Source organism: Salvelinus fontinalis, chromosome 28 (assembly GCF_029448725.1).
Source record: "Salvelinus fontinalis isolate EN_2023a chromosome 28, ASM2944872v1, whole genome shotgun sequence".
NCBI classification, from domain to species: domain Eukaryota; kingdom Metazoa; phylum Chordata; class Actinopteri; order Salmoniformes; family Salmonidae; genus Salvelinus; species Salvelinus fontinalis.
Genome location: NC_074692.1, coordinates 30,777,978 through 30,800,687, shown reverse-complemented (window position 1 = coordinate 30,800,687; position 22,710 = coordinate 30,777,978). Strand labels below are relative to the sequence as shown.

At 43.0% G+C, this 22,710-nt stretch overlaps 1 protein-coding gene across 3 annotated transcripts in view; it reads right to left on the bottom strand.

The window, feature by feature from the left end:
• Positions 1–22,710, bottom strand: part of LOC129826573 (tenascin-like) — a 78,671-nt gene that overhangs the window by 47,337 nt on the left and 8,624 nt on the right. For all 3 annotated transcript variants that reach the window (XM_055887466.1, XM_055887467.1, XM_055887468.1), the window contains exons 2-5: positions 6,503–7,089; positions 4,932–6,152; positions 2,984–3,247; positions 2,011–2,126 (exon numbers count right to left, since the gene is read on the bottom strand). In XM_055887466.1, the coding sequence (XP_055743441.1) occupies positions 2,011–2,126; positions 2,984–3,247; positions 4,932–6,152; positions 6,503–6,989 (2,088 nt within the window). In that variant the 5' untranslated portion in view covers positions 6,990–7,089. The remainder of the gene's footprint in view (positions 1–2,010; positions 2,127–2,983; positions 3,248–4,931; positions 6,153–6,502; positions 7,090–22,710) is intronic.

The window sequence follows — 22,710 nt, the reverse complement described above, 5'->3', positions numbered from 1 at the left end:
GTACACTACTTTTGACCAGAAACTATAGACCCATAGGCTTCTGGTCAAAAGTAATGCACCATATTGGGAAAAGTGTGCCATTTAGAACACAAACACACAAAGCAAGGGCAATTACTGAAGCTAGGAGTGGGTCTGTCTGTCCTTTCATGGGGCGGTGTATGGTTTCGACCACAGGAAAGTGGGGATAATGATAGGCCTTTGGCGTCTGAAGATCTCAGCCTCCTACATGTGGAATATGTAGAGACAGATCCATTAACAACATAATGCACCATGGGAGACGAGGGAGAGGCCTGTTCCTCACTCAGATTGTCTGAAGGCGAGAGGTCTACTACTAGTAACTCAGTGTTTCTATAGATGAGAGGTCTACTACTGATAACTCAGTGTTTCTATAGATGAGAGGTCTACTACTAGTAACTCAGTGTTTCTATAGATGAAGAGTCTACTACTGATAACTCAGTGTTTCTATAGATGAGAGGTCTACTACTAGTAACTCAGTGTTTCTATAGATGAGAGGTCTACTGCTGATAACTCAGTGTTTCTATAGATGAAGAGTCTACTACTGATAACTCAGTGTTTCTATAGATGAAGAGTCTACTACTAGTAACTCAGTGTTTCTATAGATGAGAGGTCTACTACTAGTAACTCAGTGTTTCTATAGATGAGAGGTCTACTACTAGTAACTCAGTGTTTCTATAGATGAGAGGTCTACTACTGATAACTCAGTGTTTCTATAGATGAGAGGTCTACTACTAGTAACTCAGTGTTTCTATAGATGAGAGGTCTACTAACAGTAACTCAGTGTTTCTATAGATGAGAGGTCTACTACTGATAACTCAGTGTTTCTATAGATGAGAGGTATACTACTGGTAACTCAGTGTTTCTATAGATGAGAGGTCTACTACTAGTAACTCAGTGTTTCTATAGATGAGAGGTATACTACTGGTAACTCAGTGTTTCTATAGATGAGAGGTCTACTACTAGTAACTCAGTGTTTCTATAGATGAGAGGTCTACTACTAATAACTCAGTGTTTCTATAGATGAGAGGTCTACTACTAGTAACTCAGTGTTTCTATAGATGAGAGGTCTACTACTAATAACTCAGTGTTTCTATAGATGAGAGGTCTACTACTAATAACTCAGTGTTTCTATAGATGAGAGGTCTACTACTGATAACTCAGTGTTTCTATAGATGAGAGGTCTACTAACAGTAACTCAGTGTTTCTATAGATGAGAGGTCTACTACTAGTAACTCAGTGTTTCTATAGATGAGAGGTCTACTACTAGTAACTCAGTGTTTCTATAGATGAGAGGTCTACTACTAGTAACTCAGTGTTTCTATAGATGAGAGGTCTACTACTAGTAACTCAGTGTTTCTATAGATGAGAGGTCTACTACTAATAACTCAGTGTTTCTATAGATGAGAGGTCTACTAACAGTAACTCAGTGTTTCTATAGATGAGAGGTCTACTACTAGTAACTCAGTGTTTCTATAGATGAGAGGTCTACTACTAGTAACTCAGTGTTTCTATAGATGAGAGGTCTACTACTAGTAACTCAGTGTTTCTATAGATGAGAGGTCTACTACTGATAACTCAGTGTTTCTATAGATGAGAGGTCTACTACTGATAACTCAGTGTTTCTATAGATTACGGGTCTACTACTGATAACTCAGTGATTCTATAGATGAGAGGTCTACTACTGATATCTCAGTGTTTCTGTTGATGAGAGGTCAACTACTGATAACTCAGTTTTTGTATAGATGAGAGGTCAACTACTAGTAAATCAGTGTTTCTATAGATGAGGGGTCTACTGCTGATAACAGTGTTTGTATAGATGAGGGGTCTACTGCTGATAACTCAGTGTTTGTATAGATGAGGGGTCTACTACTGATAACTCAGTGTTTCTATAGATGAGGGGTCTACTGCTGATAACAGTGTTTGTATAGATGAGGGGTCTACTGCTGATAACTCAGTGTTTGTATAGATGAGGGTCTACTGCTGACAACTTACAGTGTTTCTGAAGATGAGGTTCCAGCCATCAAAGGCGATGTCCAGTGGGTCCCACTGAACCTCTACTGCAGTCTCTCTCACTGATGTGAACTTTAGTCCCTCGGGCTTAGGGAGATCTAATGGGATGAAACTTACAAATTAAACCATGTTTGATGTTCTGTTTACTAAATCAAATCAAAAATGGCACCCTTTTCCCTATATAGTGCACTGCTTTCCATCACAGCCAGCCCTGTGTGTCCTGGTCAATAGTAGTGCACTATATAGGAAATAGGCTGGCTGGTTCCAGTGATGGGTAAATAAAGTGTAACAATCTAGAAGAAAAAGAAAGCACACCTATTTAGGCGAGGTGCTGGCTAACGGAGTAGAAAACTTGAAAATGAACGAGAGCCGCACACTCTAGGAGCTCAGATTCTAAAATGTAACATCCAACGTTTCAACAGCCAACGTTGGATGAAAACAGCTTACATTTTTGCATCTGAGCTCCTAGAGTGTGCGGCTCTCCTTTATTTTTAAATAAAGTGTAACAACATTGAAAAACTACAACATCCCAGGTACAATTAGGGATTTACTTAAATGAGATTAGCAACAGATGTTCACATGAGCCCTGCAATCAATTTGTTGATATAAATTAGATTTTTATTGACTGCCCGTTATGAATGTCACTTTTGCAATACTTCAGATCTGGGAGAGCCGACAAGTCAGGCACCAAAGGTGAGGTAAGGGTGTACGGAGTCCATTTTAGGACAGTCTCAGTCAGCCTTGAGTCTGTCTTATCACGAGTTCCTGGTGAGACTGAGAAGGCCTTAATATGGACACCGTAGAGGGAAATTACAGCTCCGGGCTGAAGTTTCCCCAGTTATAGATCTAGGATCAGCTTACCTTCCGCCAATCTTAACCTTAAACAATAGTGGGTAAATGAAAATCTGACACATGGTGAGAGTCTTCGGTCAACTTTTTACTATTCCTGACTTACGTGTTGCCACTCTGGCACTGACAGGGACACTCCTCTTGTTGCTGAGGACAGCGAAGACACTGATCAGATACTCCACACCAGGCTCCAGCTCACTGATGGTGGCGTTCTTCTGATCCCCAGGCACATGCATGTCCAGCTCCAGGCCTCCAAGGGCGGTGGGCACATATGTGACCAGGTACTCTGCCACCTGCATCTCGTTAGCCCATGACAAGTCCAATGTCTCTGGGGTGACCTCCTGCACTGCCAGGTCCTTGGGTGGAGACACTGGAGAGAATCACAACCACATCATGTTAGGGGATATATTCAGTATAGTAGGTATAATTGTAACAGATTAGTGTTTTTTTATTGTTTATACCATGGACTTTGTTGGGTACGCTTTATAAAATAACAAAATAACACACAACTATGATCCGTATAACAAATGCAAAGGACAATGCCTATGAATCACTTTCAAGTTCAAGTAGTCTTATTGGGCAGGAAAATAAAAATGTCCGGATTTGCTGAACGTAGAATTTCTGTCTGGAAATTTCAGCAGCTACACAACTACACTTCAATGGTGTCACGTTCCTGACCTGTTTTCCTTTTTCTTGTATTTCTTTAGTTGGTCAGGGCGTGAGTTGGGTGGGTTTGTCTATGTTTGATTTTCTATGTTGGGATGTTTGTGTTCGGCCGGGTATGATTCTCAATCAGAGACAGCTCTCAATCGTTGTCCCTGATTGAGAATCATACTTAGGCAGCCTGGGTTTCACGTGTGTTTTGTGGGTGTTTGTTTCCGTGTCTGTGTTTGTTGCACCACACGGTACTGTATCGGTTTATGCACTTCGTTTATTTGTTTTGTAATTCAGTATTCAGTTTCGTTTTAATAAAGCATTATGAACCCTAACCACTCTGCGTATTGGTCCGATCCGTCTCGCCTCGCCTCGTCCCTCGTCCGAGGAAGAATATGACGATAGCCGTTACAAATGGAGTGTGGGCATCGAATAGCATCAATTGCCAAACCCACATTTTTTAAATGTCTCTGATCTGGGGTATTTTGCGGCATCTAACGACATAAATTCGACCAAATCATCAATTCTCCAAGATGACTCCAATAGCCATGGACATTTTCATTTGACATCCACATTAAACAGCAACATTATTTATTCAAAGCAATATAACCAATGTTGTGCAGCCAGAAACTTTAGCATTTAAATGAATGTCATCATGTTGAAATGTTCCTCAAACATATCAGCCATAAACAAATGACATCACATCAAGCGAAACTCCCATCAACCAAAGGATGCGAGATCTCTCTCTCTCTCTGTCTCTTTCTGTTTGTCCAAAATTACAATCTATTTCCTAGTACAGCGATTCTCACCTGGTGGGTCATGACCCAAATATGGGTTGCGAGAGGTTTTGAATGGGTAGGGAGTTTGAGTAAACATTTTTATTTTACATTTTTTATGAAAAATACTCCAGTCTTAAAATTCAACTAAAAACCAGGTAGAAAGTTTGTAGAAATGATAATGAACCTAATTTTTTTAAAAATGTAATATTTTTCTTTAATCACAGTATCTTCAATATAGAGCTATTAGCAGAGCTATTTCGAGGATTTGGTTGATTTTGTGGTCTCAAACCAGTGAGCTTAACATTCCTCATGCAGAATATGGGCTAAATTAAATGAATGACAATGAAAGGTGGGACTGCTGTTCCCTTTTCATATAACTAGTACACTTACTATCAATATAGCATTCAAAATAGTTTTCCAGATTGCATTTTAGCCCCCCCAAAAAAATTCTATTAGATTGCGACTGAGACAACCTGGTTCAATTTGGGTTCTGAGGCAAAACCAGTTGAGAACCACTGCCCTAATACACTACTTTTGACCAGAGCCCTATTGGCCCTAGTCAAAAGTAGTCCACTATAAAGGGAATAGGGTGCCATTTGGGGTTCATCTTCGGTTCCTTACCCCCAGAGCAGTCCTCTCCGATGAAACCTTCGTTACACAGACACACTCCATCCATACATCTCCCCTGGTCCTCGCAGTCACCTGGACAGGTCAGCACAGAGCAGTCCAGGCCCTGGAATCCATCGAAGCACACACAGGTCCCGTCTACGCAATAGCCCCTCTCCAGGCAGTTGTTGGGACATGTCTTCTCACTGCAGTCCTCCCCAGCAAAGCCTTTGTTGCACACACACTGGCCGTTAACACAGTGCCCACGGTTCAGACAGTTGTTGGGACAAGTCAGCTCGCTGCAGTCTTTGCTTGTGAAGCCAATGAAGCACACGCACGTGCCGTCAACACACTCGCCGCGTCCCAGGCAGTCTTTGGGGCAGGTCTTGATGCTGCAGTCGTCCCCGGCGAAGCCTTTACTGCACACACACTGTCCATTCAAACAGCGGCCTCGGTTCAGACACGTCATGGGGCAGGAGATTTCAGAGCAGTCGTCACCCTCGAATCCTACATTGCAGACACACTCTCCATTGACACACTGGCCTCTGTTGCTGCAGTTGTCTGGGCAAGACAGGATGGAACAGTCCACTCCCTCGAAGCCTGGGTCGCAGATGCACCTCCCGTTGAAGCAATGGCCTTTCTCAGTACAATCGTTGGGGCAGGTGAGCTTGGAGCAGTCTTCGCCGCTGTAGCCAGAGTGACACACACATTGGCCGTCGACACACATCCCACGGTTGTTACAGTTGCTGGGGCAGGTGAGTTCCCCACAGTCATCCCCGGTGAAGCCCTCCTCACAGAAGCAGGTTCCGTTGACGCACTGGCCGCGGTCGTAGCAGTCGTTGGGACAGATGAGCTCGGAGCAGTCGTAGCCCGTCCACGGCTCGTCACACACACACTCATCGTCTACACAACGGCCGCGTCCCAGGCAGTTGTTCAGGCAGTTGTTCTGGGAGCAGTCGTTCCCGGTGAAGCCGTCCTCACAGATACACATGGCGTCGATGCACTCCCCGTTGTCCCCACAGTCCTCCTGGCATGGCTCCATGCTGCAGTCGTCTCCGTGGAAGCCCTCGAAGCAGACACACTTGCCGTCGATGCAGCGCCCCTGGTCCTGGCAGAAGTTGGGGCACTCAGGCTCGGTGCAGTTGGGTCCCTTCCAGCCGGGCTCACACACACAGCTGCAGGTTTCAGTGCTGAAGTTACCACGGCCGTTACAATAAGGCTTGGTGGCCACCTCACCTGAGGAAACGTAGAGGAAACAACACATACATCTATTAAATTAAGATAATACTATAATCTTTGCAGCAAATAATGTACAAAAGACAATAGCAATGAATAGGGAATATTGATCTATATCAGAATTAAAACCAATGTAGGAATGTAATCTAAGTGAAAACTATAAGTCTAACTGCCGCAAGAACAATGTTTCTAAATCCTGCTCATTGGAACCCAAAGGGGTGAACATTTTCTTTTTTGCCCTAGCACTAACACATTTTATACAACGAATCTACCCACTATCAAGCCTATAGTTGAAACCGGCGTGAAACACTGCCTGAGGATGTCTTTGGTCAAAATGTTCTGTGCTATACCTGTAACCTGGGATCCACAGCAACTGGCTCCACTGCCACACTGTTCTCTGAGGCTGGACAGCTCAGACTCCAGCATCTCCAATCTGCTAAAGATGTCCTTCATATCAGGCATGTGGTTGTCACAGCCACATGCCTGCTTGGGGATGTTGATGCGGTGGGTGAACACGATCTGGTTCTCTCCATCCATCGTGTGGTCCTTGTTCTCCGTGCCCTGCATATCCGACTGGACTGGACTTCGTTTAGGCTTGACCTTGGTTCCACCTGGGCTCTCCATGTCTACGGAACACAGGGAGCTGGAGGGGACGTTTATGTTGTAGACGTGGTTGAAGACCACTGGCTGGTCAGGGTGGGGCAGGGTCAGGTTCTTAGAGGGATCTCTCAGGGTCTCTCTGCGGTGGCGGATGATCTTCTTGACCAGGCCGGCGCTGGAGAGTTGAAGCAGCACAGCCACGGTCACACAGCCTAGGAGCAGGCCTTTCATCACCATGATGACCAGGTCCTGTCACGTCCTGCTGGGGGCGCTTATGAGCGGTCGGTGACGGGGGAGGAGAATGGAGTCCTTCTATCTGGGAGATGGCGCAGATGCCCTTGTGTGTAAGAAAAAAGAAAAAAGAAAGAAAGAAAAAGAAAGAAAGAAAGAAAACATGATGTGAATAGAAGCAGAAGGCCAGCCTTCAGATAAACTGTATGCATGAAAAAGAAAGGAGACATCAGAGTTGAGAGAGATTTTGACAAATACTGTATGTTGTAGTACAGTAGCTACTTTATCTATTTACAATCTCAACCAACTCTCAATTCTCAAGTTATGAAACTCAGAACTATGATGACATTTCTAGTTTGCTCTTGCTAGCCAGTATGGAGCTGACAGTGACCAACACAAAACACCCTGATACACATGGGACCATGTGGCTGCAGTGAAATGTCATAGTATCCTATTAAAAGCAATTAACCTTCCACAGTCCCCCTCCAATACATGATCCTGTTGCAGCCTGTCTGTCTGTCTGTCTGTCTGTCTGTCTGTCTGTCTGTCTGTCTGTCTGTCTGTCTGTCTGTCTGTCTGCCTACCCTTCCTACCTACCCTTCCTGCCTGCCTGTTTCCCTGCCTGTTTCCCTGCCTGCCTGTTTCTATGCCTGCCTGTTTCCCTTCCTACCTGCCTGCCTGTTTCCCTGCCTGCCTGCCTGTTTCCCTGCCTACCTGCCTGCCTGTCTCCCTGCATGCAGGTCTGCCTGCCTGCACCCCATCTCAATCCCCCTAGTCACAGTGGAGGACACAGACACTTAGTGGATGACATTGTGGCATTATTGTGTCTATTTCTCTGAGGACTAACACTGCAGGGACAATTACTGCAGGGGTGGTGTGTTGTGACCTTGAGTATTGCTCGAGCTTATTCTCCGTCCGGGTTTCTCATGACAGGCTGCCATAAACAGCAGGCAACACATGCATGTGGGGAGCTACCCTTCTCCCTCCCCTTCCCGACTCCCTATACCACAACCCAAGCTGACAGATTAATACCGATGAGAGGGAGACCATCTGCAGGTTTCTGGCTAGCCTAGTGGCACACGGAGTGGCCGGGTGTTCAGTTAGCGCACCAAATTTCACCCTATTCCCTTTATAGTGCACTACTTTTGACTAGAGCCCTATGGGTATTAGTTTTTAAAGAATGGTCAACTGTAAAGGGGATAGGGTGCCATTTGGTACGCATCACAGAGCTCCCCAAGGGTCAGATCAGGATTCACCTCACCGCTCTACAGACGACTATTCAGCTTCATTTGGTAACATGATTCTTTCTACACCAGAAGTTACTGGGCTGTTTGGCAAGGCTCCGGGGCATTGAGGGTGCTTTAAAAAAAAAAATCATTTCATTTATTTCACCTTCATTTAACCAGGTAAGCTAGTTGAGAACAAGTTCTCGAGGGGAGAATGGCTCAAAATAATGGCTGTAACAGAGCAAATGGAATGGCATCAAATACATGGAAACCATGTGTTTGATGTATTTGATATCATTCCAGCGATGCCGCTCATTACCATGAACCCGTACTCCAGAATTAAGGTACCACCAACCTCCTGTGCTGCTGCAACATGTTGTTTCTTTTAAGAGTAATGGTCTGCTGGAAAATGTGCCCAGATTGAATTGTGCTTTGGAGACAGGCAGTAAAAGTTTGTTTTCTTTCCTTTAATCTTGTGGTGAGATAAAACATACAGGCTAGTTAAAGTATTCTCCACTGTAAATACAGGTTAGTTAAAGTATTCTCTATTGTAAATACAGGTTATTTAAAGTATTATCCACTGTAAATAGAGGTTAGTTAAAGTATTCTCCACACCAACTACAGGTTAGTTAAAGTATTCTCCACTGTGGGCAACCGAGCTTGAACGTGAAGCATTAACTACATGTTCTGTATGAATACAAGAATAGATGTTGACATAAAGGGGGGATTTGTGAAGACAATTCCTAACAATACGGTATTAGGTAACTATTAGGTCACTTTGTGTAAGTTAAGAGTGACATATATTTAGAAATACCTTGTTATTGGCACATTATACGTGGGGACATGAGTGTAAATACAAATGTAACAATGGAATTCCTGCCTTCAAAAAAAAGTGTGTGTGTTTTGTACCACAAGCTAATTAAATGCTAACTTTTCTGCACCATCTATTTGGTGTTCCTCATCTTCAGTAAGTACATCATTTCTACACTCTCCCCTGTGAGAGCAAACGGTGGGGGGCTGACAGACAGGACAGTCATTGGCACAGGGAAGTCATGAACAGGTAACATCCTGTGCTGTGAGGAGCTGCAGCTGCTCTGCTTCTGTCTGCTCGGTCTCCTGAACCGGGGCTGGCCGACGTGTGATTAGTCTGGCTGACAGATGAGCTCCAGTCACAGGGATACAGGGGATGGGATCCCACGGCTGATCTCAGCTTCAGCAGCCCCACGTATCCAGCCGCTGATTAGACAGACAGGGATGAGTGCCTCCGTGATGGACGCACAGTAAGAGCACTAATGTAACCTGCTAATGGGAGCGCTAAGATCTGGACCCTAGGGGTGCTAAAAGCTACCCCCCAACTCACACACACACACACACACACACACACACACACACACACACACACACACACACACACACACACACACACACACACACACACACACACACACACACACACACACACACACTCACTCCACTGTGCCTGAGTATCGCAAACCAGGGATTAAATCAACAAATAGCCAGAAAATTGCTTTGAGCTGCTAATGGGGTTTTAGTTCTGGACGGATGGTTGGCTTTCTCACTTTGGAGATTGGCTGGCTTCTCTCCACATGGACCTCTAAGGGACCCAACCCTCCCTGAGAGACAAAACTACTCTTTGTGTGAGGCATTATTTTGCAAATCTGTGGCTTTGGCAAAACACAGTATTCATCAAAAATAAGTGGAAAGGAATAAAACATGTCTAACCAGAAATAACTATCTACAGACAGGAGAAGCTAATGCCAGCTACTTGTGACCATACGGTTATTATTAGATGATACTGTGAATAACAGACAGTTGTAGCTTTTTTCTACCATGTGAAACGGAGAAAACGGCCTCCCCTCCTGGACTTCCGTCAGCAGACCCCCGTGGCCATGGTTCGATGCTAATGCAGCTGGTCGCTGGCACACACTCAGACCTGACACTATTTGACTGCTGCTGCTTTCTAATTCTCTCACTTGTTTTTACTCTATTGTTAGCTTCTCAGACATCAACAAAGCCAGTTGGCTGCCATGTGGCCAATGTGAGTGGAATTTTACCAGGGAAACAAGAACCTGCTGGCTGGCACACATATTTAGTGCAAGTGATCTAAATTAGCCCAGTATTGTATGAGTGGTACTGAGCAGACAACACTTCAGTTTTATACCCACCCCACACAGAGGACAGCTGGGAATGGTTTCAAACAATGTCCTGTCTTCAAAAGCTTCTCATTCAAAACTTTGCAGTATTGACTATTCATCTGTCTAAACAATGGTGCCTATTTAAGCAATAAGGCCCGAGGAGGTGTTCTTGATCATGACGCAACGAGGAGTGCCAGGTTACAACCCTTAGCAAAGTTTTGGATTGATTAATTCGAAAAAATGGCAAATAAGAATGAGTCTACACATCTCAAAACAAGCAAAGCAGCATTCTTCTCTGACCCTGCCATATGGACATACATAATGATCATGGGGATTAGAGTCGATGTCTGCACCCCTGTCGAAAACCAATTAGCATAACAAAAAAAAAACCATAAAAATCTGTCAGTTCAAAGTTTCTCAGTCCAATGCATCTCTCCGTCCAAACATCAGTTTATCCTACAACTAACTATTAAGACTCCTCTATGGAAAGATGAGACTCTCACAAACACAATCGTGTTCTCCGTTTTGCTCTGAATTCGGTAAAGCCGATGGGGCTTGTTGGTAGAGCCAATCTTCCAACCTCGGTATGTAGCGTCCGAAGAGTTTGGGCTGCACAGTAATAGGACGCCTCTGTGGGAATTTGTGGATCTGGCTATTTCAGCCACACCCGTTGTTTACAAATGTATAAAATCGAGCACACAGCCATGCAATCTCCATAGACAACATTGACAGTAGAAGGGCCATACTGAAGAGCTCAATGACTTTCAACGTGGAACCGTCATACTCAGTTAGTCAAATGTCTGCCCTGCTACAGCTGCCACGGTTAACTGTAAGTGTTGTTATTGTGAAGTGGAAATGTCTAGGAGCAAAAACGGATCAGCTGTGAAGTGGTTGGCCAGACAAGCTCACAGAACAGGACTGCAGAGTGTTGAAGAGCGTAGCACATGAAAATTGTCTGTACTCAGTTGCAACACTCACTACCGAGCATAGTGCCAACTGTAAAGTTTGGTGGAGTAGGAAAAATGGTCTGGGTTGTTTCTCATGGTTCGGGATAGACCCCTTAGATCCAGTGAAGGGAAATCTTAACACTACAGCATGTAATTACATTCTAGATAATTCTGTGCTTTCAACTTTGTGGCAACAGTTTGGGGAAGGCCCTTTCCTGTTTCCGCATGACATTGCCCCTGTGCACAAAGTGAGGTCCATACAGAAATGGTTTGTCGAGATTGGTGTGGAAGAACTTGACTGGCCAAAACAGAACCCTGGCCTCAATCCCATCGAACACCTTTGGGATGAATTGGAACGCCGACTGCGAGCCAGGCCTAATCGCCCAACATCAGTGCCTGACCTCACTAATACTTTTGTGGCTGAATGAAAGGAAGTCCCGGCAGCAATGTTCCAACATCTAGTGGAAATCCTTCCCAGAAGAGAGGAGGCTGTTATAGCAGCAAAGGGGGGACCAACTCCATATGAATGCCCACGATTTTGGAATGAGATGTTCGACGAGCAGGTGTCCACATACTTTTGGTCATGTACAGTAGTCTACATATGGAGACTGTTCAGTGCCAAACATTTACAAAAATGTTTTTTTTTTAATTGGTTCCTGATCTTTCTTATATCTCTCAGATACAGGACAGAAACTTCAGAACAAATTTACTTTGTATTTTTGGGGGGAACTTTCTGTTGTTCCGTGTAGTGAATCTGTTATTCAATGCGGTTTAGATAGGGTTTAGACTGTTATGGGATCAAGAAATAGGGTAAAATGTGATAGTGTTAACTAGGTTGACATGATTTTGATTGATCAAATAAGGACGAAACTACATGAATCTACTGTAGCTACATTGCAAGCATCTGATGAACTGATGATCAGTTTTACCATGTGGGTGTGGATACAATAAGCATAGTTCTTCATTTTCTATGGAAAATAAAAGATTGTGTGAGACAGAACTGAGACCCCATAGAGAATAAATCTAATCCCCAGAAGTGTTTCTTTACATAAATATGCTTCTCATACTTTACTGTACCTCCCTGCTTTTGTAATTAGTGTAATGTAAGAACCATGGCACCATATCTCCAACTCCAACCAATGAAAGCCCTGATCCTCCTTTACCTTACGGTACTAAAGATGATTTTTTCTTCTCTGATGAAGACTCTCCTCTGTGTGTTGTATTTTTTCCTTCTGTATTGTGTAAGTCTTGGAGGATCGTAATCCTTCAATAAGTCCAGTGAGTGCACTTATTTAACACAAAGCAGAAGGAAGAGGATGAGGCGTGAACATAGCAAGAGGGAAAACCAGGACACTGCAGGCCATTGAAATCCCTATAAGCTACAGTTTTGTGTAGCAAAATCTGCCTTCGATTGCATCCCAAATGGCACTCTAGTCCCTAGTGCATTTCTTTTGACCAAGGCCTATGGTCAAAAGAAAGGCACTATTTAGGCAATAGGCGCAAGTAAGATTTTTGTTATAATTGTTTACTCGCTTAGCATAGCTGCTACCGTTTCCCAAGTTAACCTCTAGTTTCAGGGGAAATAAACAAGTATTGCTATTCTGTCAATGATTGCTTTTCCAGGAGTGTCTTTTATTTTTTTTCCTTGTCTCATCTTTCAGACACTGGAAGTTGTTATTTCAATTGGTTCTGGAGGAGCACTTTATGATTGATGAGAGGGAGCTTTCCGCCTGTAGAGGATTTCAGACGTTATATGCAGAAGCCAAGATTTCTTTCAAACTCAGCTCAGCCTGGCCCCCATGCTGCAAACTTAATTATCACTCTAGCCTACAGGGGCGGACTGGGACCAAAAATCAATAACCGGCACATTATCTTTCCTTTAAAAACCCAAGTTATACAGGTCCACTGGGCTAAAAATGGACTACCAGTCTGCCCTTGGTAGTCTAGCTTAACTAATACTCACTGTTCCATATGGTACAGTCAAGATAAATCACTAGAAAAGACAACTGTTCACCACGCACAGTTTGGCCTGTCCCTGCAACCATTCTGTTTGGTAAAAAATACTCACTATCGATAGAGCAGAAAGGAAGGCAAGTGTCATCATTCTACGGGCACATGTGTTTCATGACATAAATGCAAGCTAATACAGATCATGACTGTCTGCTAATGATAAATGGAAGATATGCCCGAGAAGTATAAGGGAAGCAGTTGCATTACTACTGTCTACTGTATCAGTCAGATAAACTACACAACAAACAAACTGAATAATGAAACAGATTGGCACACTTGATGTGTAAAAACTGTAATTATTCAATGATTTTTTCAACCAACTCCCATGACTGTATCTACATCCCCAGTATGTTAAACAGGGGACAGGGAGAAAGCATGCTTTTCGTTTCCGTAGAAATGATCAAGCTTGCCTAGTTTTGTAGGTCACCCATGGCAAAAACGGGCTTGCCTTCCGTTGCACACACTCTTATTTAATCTGGGTCGCTCGTGAGGAGGTGAACGACCAGTTATTGTCTGGAGGATCTTTTCACCTTGAGAGACGCCATACTAAATATCTCAGTGGATGTATACTGACCCAGAGTGAGAAAATACAACACATCAAACTGCCACACTTACATCTTCCACTTATTACAAAGCCCGGGAAAAAATATCAAATAAGTAACTCTATCTTATCACATTTCAAGATTAATCTTTAAAGAGAAACTTGGAGATAAGGCGGACACACTGGCTAATATTGAAATGGTTTGATATGCACATAAATCATAATAAAACGCCTGCAAGGTGAAAGGGTTTCTACTTATGTCCTCTTCTGGAGCGGTTAAAGTGTTTGTTTCTATCTCCACGAAGGTCACAATCAGAGAGAGAGAGAGAGAGAGAGAGAGAGAGAGAGAGAGAGAGAGAGAGAGAGAGAGAGAGAGAGAGAGAGAGAGAGAGAGAGAGAGAGAGAGAGAGAGAGAGAGAGAGAGAGGAGAGAGAGAGAGAGAGAGAGAGAGAGAGAGAGAGAGAGAGAGAGAGAGAGAGAGAGAGAGAGAGAGAGAGAGAGAGAGAGAGAGAGAGAGAGAGAGAGAGAGAGAGAGAGAGAGAGAGAGAGAGAGAGAGAGAGAGAGAGAGAGAGAGAGAGAGAGAGAGAAGGTGAGGGGGGAGAGGAGAGATAGTTGCTGAGGCCAGCACTAAATCTGTATGGCTGAGAGTTATAATCATCAAACACAGAAATTGATTTCCTGTATGACTTATAACGTGGCTTGAATGCGAGTGCGAGTGAGAAATGGGATCGATTGTAAACTCCAGCCCTCAGTCATGTTGTTGCTGTTCACCAAAATGGGTTTCTAAAGTTATCACCTTGCAACAATGGGAAACCCTGTGCTCTCTGTCTTTGTCTCGATCGATCATACAGTACACAACCCTGACTGATATTGCACAGTGTTGAACTGAGTTGAGAACGACACAGGAATTCATTTTTGAAAACACCGTAGATGAGGCAGTCAATCAATCTCATCTTATCCATTCAAAGGGAGGGGAGGAAGGCACCGCATGCTTTAGAGGGATGAGGCTAACTGATGGTGCTGACTGTGCCCAAGACCTAACACATTGTCTCATTGGAAAAAACAAAGAAACACAAAAGGATGCCATTTTGGATGCAGCCTCTAATGCAGTCCACTGCCTCTAAACAAGCCCTCTCAGTCTAGTTTGCTAGTGGACAACTGGATGCAGGCCCCCGTTACACATTTATTTTCTCTGGCCTGGATACAATTTAAAGGGCAGTCAGTTGTGGCAGGTTTGGGCTCACTGATTGGTTTCTAACAAATTGTTTTGAGCAGTCATAATAAACACACAATACACTTCCAATTGTTTGGATGAAAGGCCTAGATGGCAACGACACAGAAACTGACCCTCATATCTGGCTGTTGGACAAGTCACAGAGGTGATAAGGAATTTCACCTCACATTAAATGTAGCATAAATGTGTTTGGTATTTCTGAGCTTTATACATTTCCATGTTGATGATAACTAGAATTGCATAATTGCAGAAATGCAAATACACCCAACAAGATTAACTTTAAAGGCATAGTGCAGTCAAAAACATGATTTTCTTGTGTTTTATATATATTTCCACACTATGAGGTTGGAACTATACTGTGAAATTGTGAAAATGTTATTTTACTGTAAGAGCTTTTTGAACAGACTAGCTGAAATGTCAGCCTGTTTTCATGGGATGGAGTTTTGGCCTGCCTGGTGACATTACCAGGCGGGAAATTAGTTAATAGACCAATGAGAAAGAGAGTTCCAACCCCTCTCCGCTCAGACCACTCCCAGACAGTCCAAGAAAAATTCTTGCTTGAGAAATTGCTCTTTGCTAAGAAGCTATTTTTGTTCATTTTTGACCATTTTATTTGAAAACAATCACAGTAAAGTACATAATCCTTACGCAGAAATGATCTGATATTTAGATAAAAATGGCTGATGCGTTGGACCTTTAAGAAACTTGAAATTGTAGGCAACTCTCTTTGAATATGCATACAGTCTTCGGTAAGTATTCACACTTTTCCCACACTTTGTTAGGTTACAGCCTTATTCTAAAATGTATTCAATTGTTTTTCTTCCTAATCAATTTACTCGCAATACCCCATAATGACAAAGCGAAAACAGGATTTTAGAAAATTTTGCGAAAAACGGAAGATCAAATATACATAAATATTCAGACCCTTTACTCAGTACTTTCGTGAAGCATCTTTGGCAGCGATTACAGCCTCGAATCTTCTTGAGTATGACAGTACAAGCTTGGCAAAGCCGTAATAGGGGAGATTCTCCATTCTTCTCTGCATATCCTGTGTGTTTAGGATAATTTTCCGGTTGGAAGGTGAACCTTCGCCCCAGTCTGAGGTCCTGAGCACTCTGAGCAGGTTTTCATCAAGAATCTCTCCCTACTTTGCTCCGTTCAACTTTCCCTCGATCCTGACTAGTCTCCCCGTCCCTGCCACTGAAAAACATCCCCACAACATGATGCTGCCACCATCATGCTTCACCGTAGGGATGGTGCCAGGTTTCCTCCAGACGTGACGCTTGGCATTCAGGCCAAAGAGTTCAATCTTGGTTTCATCAGACTAGAGAATGTTGTTTCTCATGGTCTGAGAGTCTTTAGGTGCCTTTTGAAAAACTCCAAGTGGGCTGTCATGTGCCTTTTACTGAGGAGTGGCTTCCGTCTGGCCACTCTACCATCAAGGCCTGATTGGTCGAGTGCTGCAGAAAAGCTTGTCCTTCTGGAATGTTCTCCGGAGCTCTGTCAGAGTGACCATCGGGTTCTTGGTCACCTCCCTGACCGAGGCCCTTCTCCCCCGATTGCTCAGTTTGGCTGGGAGACCAGCTCTAGGAAGAGTCTTCATGGTTCCAAACTTCTTTGATTTAAGAATGATGGAGGCCACTGTGTTCTTGGGGACCTTCAATGCTGCGGAATATTTTTGGTACCCTTCCCTAGAGCTCCACGGACAATTCCTTCGACTTCATGGCTTGGTTTTTGCTCTGACATGCACTGTGGGTCCTTGTATAGACAGGTCTGTGCCTTTCCAAATCATGTCCAATCAACTGAATTCACAACAGGTGGACTCCAATCAAGCTGTTGAAACATCTCAAGGATGATCAATGGAAACAGAATGCACTGGAGCTCAATTCTGAATACTTATGTAAATAAGGTATTTCTGTTTTAAAATGTGTATAAATTAGCAAATATTTCTAAAAACCTATTTTCACTTTGTCATTATGGGTTATTGTGTTAAGATTGCTTTTTATTTATTTAATCCATTTTAGAATAAGTCTGTAACATAACAAAAAGTGGGAAAAGACTGACTACTTTCGGAAGGCGGTTTCTAAACTAAGGGGTAAACACTCAGAGAAGGGAGAATGTTAAATAAATTATGTGTTACAATGTTTTGATTACATCCCCTCTTGGCATATAGCTTAGAATTTTCCTTGGTTTGGGAAAAGCATAAAATTACTTGCAAGTTTTAAATCGAAATATGGTCTTATTTTTTTCTTGGGATGAAAGGGCTTGGTTTCCTATAAATCAAGCCCCATGTTATTGATCTTCCATGACCCTGGTGTATCTGATGGCACAGATAGCAGGGGAGTGGGTTGGTTGGTGTGTTCATGTCTGATAAGACAGGCTGGGGGTGGAGGACTGTGATAACAGCACAAACACTTATCTCAATGCACTGCTAAGTCCCAAATGGCACCCTATTCCCTATATAGTGCACATTAAAGGGCCTGTTCAAAAGTAGTACACTGCATAGGGAATAGGGTGCCATTTGGGACTCAGCCAATGAACAGCTAGTGTGATCACCTAGCCAGGGGAAACGCAGGGTTGCTTTAGATCCTATCCCAACTTATCTGACTGTTACAAAAATCAACACACATTTACAGAACCGAAAAGCAATTTCCCATCCTGACATTGAGATACAAAGACAAATAAGGATGCTGTGAATGCACATGGGAGGGGAATAGAATGGCAGGCAGACAGCCGGAGACTCCATTTTATTGTCAGAATGTCTCTCATCTCTGGACAGAGCCTATCAATATTCTTTACTGCTGGTAATCCAACGTAGGTCTGTCACACACTGCTCTTGTAGTCCAGTCCAGACGGAGAGGACACATACCAGTCGTTGTTCATGAAATCTTTTTTACATGTTGTTGGTGATCTCCTGTTCATTAGTTCAACCTCTGTGTGGCAGGCAGCGTTGGGGAGAAGCTACCTCATCTGCTGCCTTTATAGCACATCTAGCCATTCATTTCAGCAGACAGTCGTAACAACCTAGACCTCCTTTCATTCATCCCACTTCCTTTCCTTTAGTTTTCACACCACACAGCAATGACACTAACATCTGCTTGTGTTTGACTTTGTTCTAACTACAGTGCCTTCAGAAAATAGTCACACCCCTTTACTTTTTGTTTTTCATTTTGTTGTTACAAAGTGGAGTTAAAAGAGATTAACATGTTTTATTTTTTTATTATCTACACAAAATACTCTACAATGTCAAAGTAGAAGAAAAATTCAAACTTTAGTTAAAAATGTAAGAAAAATAAAACACTAATAGATTGTATCTTGATTAGATAACTATTTAACCTCCTGAGTCAATACATGTAACAATCACCTTTAGCAGCAATTACAGTGGTGAGTGTTTCTGGGTAAGTCACTAAGAGATTTACACAACTGGATTGTACAATATTTGCACATTATTATAATTTTAACAATTCTTCAACCTCTGTCAAGTTGGTTGTTAATCATCGCTAGATAGTCATGTTCAAGTCTTCCATGGATTTTCAAGGCGGTTTAAGTCAAAGCTGTAACTAAGCCTCTCAGGAACATTCAATGTTGTCTTGGTAAGCAACTCCATATACAGTTGAAGTCATACGTTTACATATACTTAGGCTGGAGTCATTAAAACTTGTTTTTCAACCATTCCAAATTTCTTGTGAACAAACTGTAGTTTTGACAAGTCTGTTAGAACATCTACTTTGTACATGACACAAGTAATTTTTCCAACAATTGTTTACAGACAGATTATTTCACTGTATCACAATTCCAGTGGGTCAGAAGTTTACATACACTAAGTTGACTATGCCTTGAAACAGCTTGGAAATTCCAGAAAATTATGTCATGGCTTTGGAAGCTTCTGATAGGCTAATTGACATAATTTGAGTCAATTGGAGGTGCACCTGTGGATGTATTTCAAGGCCTACCTTCAAACTCAGTGCCTCTGCTTGACATCATAGGAAAATCAAAAGAAATCCGCCAAGACCTCAGAGAAAATATTGTAGACCTCCACAAGTCTGATTCACAAGTCTGATTCATCCTTGGGAGCAATTTCCAAACATCACAAGGTAGCACGTTCATCTGTACAAATAATATTAAGCAAGTATAAACACCATGGGACCACGCAGCCATCATACCGCTAAGGAAGGAGATGCGTTCTGTCTCCTAGAGATGAACCTACTTTGGTGCGAAAAGTGCAAGTCAATCCCAGAACAACAGCAAAGGACCTTGCGAAGATGCTGGAGGAAACAGGTACAAAAGTATCTATATCCACAGTAAAACGAGTCCTATATCGACATAACCTGAATGTCCGCTCAGCAAGGAAGAAGCCACTGCTCCAATACAGCCATAAAAAAAGCCAGACTATGGTTTGCAACTGCACATGGGGACAAAGATCATACTTTTCGGAGAAATGTCCTCTTGTCTGATGAAACAACAATAGAACTGATTGGCTATAATGACCATCGTTATGTTTGGAGGAGAAAGGGGAAGGCTTGCAAGCCGAAGAACACCATCCCAACTGTGAAGCACGGGGGTGGCAGCATCATGTTGTGGGGGTGCTTTGCTGCAGGAGGGACTGGTGCACTTCACAAAATAGATGGCATCATGAGGTAGGAAAATTATATATTGAAGCATCATCTCAAGACATCAGTCAGGAAGTTAAAACTTGGTCACAAATGGCTATTCCAAATGGACAATGACCCCAAGCATACTTCCAAAGTTACATTTACATTTTTACATTTAAGTCATTTAGCAGACGCTCTTATCCAGAGCGACTTACAAAGTTGTGGCAAAATTGCTTTAAGGAGAAGTGCATCTAAAATTCCATGCATAACAGTTGTATTTTCATCAACATTTATAATGAGTATTTCTGTAAATTGATGTGGCTCTCTGCAAAATCACCGGATGTTTTGGAACTTCTGAACGTAGCACGCCCATGTAAACTCAGATGTTTGGATATAAATATGAACTTTACCGAACAAAACATACATGTATTGTGTAACATGAAGTCCTATGAGTGTCATCTGATGAAGATCATCAAAGGTTAGTGATTAATTTTATCAATATTTCCGCTTTTTGTGAATCCTCTCTTTGGCTGGAAAAATGGCTGTGTTATTCTTTGAATAGGCTCTCACCCAACATAATCATTTGGTTTGCTTTCGTCGTGAAGCCTTTTGAAATCGGACACTGTGGCTGGATTTACAACAAGTGTATCTTTAAAATGGTATAAAAACATGTATGTTTGAGGAATTTTAATTATGGGATTTCTGTTGTTTTGAATTTGGCGCCCTGCAGTTTCACTGGCTGTTGAAGAGGTGGGACGCTACCGTCCCACATACCCACATTTTTACTCCTGACCGTATATAGGTTTGCCATAACAAAGGGGTTGAAAACTTAATGATTCAAGACATTTCAGCTTTTCGCTTTTTATTATTTTGTAATAATGTCTAAAATATTATTCTACTTTGACAATATGGGGCATTGTGTGTAGGCCAGTGACACAACGTCTTCATTAGGTCTGTAACACAACAAAATGTGGAAAAAGTGAAGGGATGTGAATACTTTTGGAAGGCACTGTATGATGTTATGTGTTGATAATGTACTGCATCTTATTGAGGCTGGCTGACCTTGAAGACAAGGACGAACTTTCAAGCAGCCAACACCTTCTCAGGTCAAGGAATCTTGCTGCAAGACGAGCGCGACAGAGATCTGATTGCAGCAACAGAACAAGAAACAAGAGAGCTGGGAGCAACTGTGGCTTCATATTGGTTACCTCTAGAGAGCGCTTGTTAACTTAATTGCTTACATATACAAAAGTGGCACTACGACCAGACACAACATGAGTGAAGTAAAAAAAAAAAGAGGACAATTCTCAGCATGATCCAATTCCCTCACAGACAAACAGACCTTCAGACAATGCTGTAGCATGGCTCTATAGTGGCTTTATGGATGAATAACTGTCTACTTGCTGGTCTGTGGTGGACAGAAAAATCCCTTTCCTGGAGAGGAGCACCTTGCAGGCATGTGGTCTCGGGAGCATTTCACCGTGTTGCTCCCCGACTTTGGCTTTGCACTGCAGCAGTGAATTCAGACAGAGGAAAGGACAACTTTCTCTGTCCTTGGTCCTAGTTCCTCCCTCGCAAACTGCAGGGGCAGCTGTCCAGTACTTCTGCTAACAACGTACAGTAGACAACTTGACGAAAAAGTTTAGAGTAATAACATTATGTGAATTGCCATGTTGCCTTCTTCATCCACTTGTAAATGAACCGAGGGGATTTTTAGGATATTCAAAGACATCCAAAGTACTGAAGGCTATCATTTGAAGACTGTGGGGTATTCTTCACAGCATTGACAGGCTTTATGACAGGAAGGAGAGGTTTTTCCCACTCGGAAATCGAGGCAGGAATTTTGGCTGTGATATGAGGACATCTGTTTGTCCCTGTCTGCATGTCAATGAAAGGCTGACAGTGTGTCGCGTGTCCTCACGGGGAGTCCAACCATCCTTTCACACACTAATACGACCCCAGGTCATACACTTTATGGGTCTCCCATTTACCATATCCCAATTTAAATGGCCTGCCCCCTCAATGAGGCCTGTCTTGTCCAGGGAGCATGATGCTATGGTGCGTGCATTCCAATATGTGGGGTCACCGGCGAAGGCAAAGAGTCACAGTCCCATCATCAGCCAGCTGTGTTCATCTCTTGGATGCCACCAATGGAGTTATAACGTTGGCAACACAAAGGCCCCGGAGCAGAGACAGTGTCCCAAATCTCACCCTATCCCCTATATAGTGCATTATTTTTGACCAGGTCCTTTAGGGCTCTGTTCAACAGTAGTGCACTGTATAGGGAATAAGGTGTCATTTGGGATGCACCCACAGGCTGCCAGTGCTTCCCCTCCACTCAGCTCTCACATTAGCATCAGAGTAACATTAAAAACCTTCTGGGTGTTCAACACTTTAAGACGTTGGATTCTTTTTGAGAGAATCTTTGTTCCCGTGGTGATAACTAATCTGTCAGGAGCTTTTTGTCTCGTCGGGCGGAGGGGCTGTCAGTCAGAGGCCAATTCTGGGAGTGACACAGGAAAGAGGCCTTTTATAAGGCTTAATACATTCATATGTGTCAGTCTCAAATGTGATGTGAACAGCAGACATAACACAAAATCAAAGCACAAAAGCAAAGCACAATACTACAGACGACAATTTACTGGATTGAAGGATTAGTCTACATAAATCAATAGGTGCTCTCAAAGGGATAGATGGTATTTATTCATTCACCGTCAATGGTGGTGGCATTTCATGAACTCAAACCACTACAAGCACAAACAATTACATTTTCTCACCAGAAATGTTTTGGTGTTTTTGGTCTTGCAGTCAGTCTGCATGATGCGGGTTATGGTTACAGAGTGCCCCATGGTGGTGGTGGGGTTATGGTATGGGCAGGCATGAACACAATTGCATTTTATCGATGGCAATTTGAATAAACAGAGATACTGTACGTGATGAGATCCTGAGGCCCATTGTAATGCCATCCATCCACCGCCATCACCTCATGTTTCAGCATGATAATGCACAGCCCCATGTCG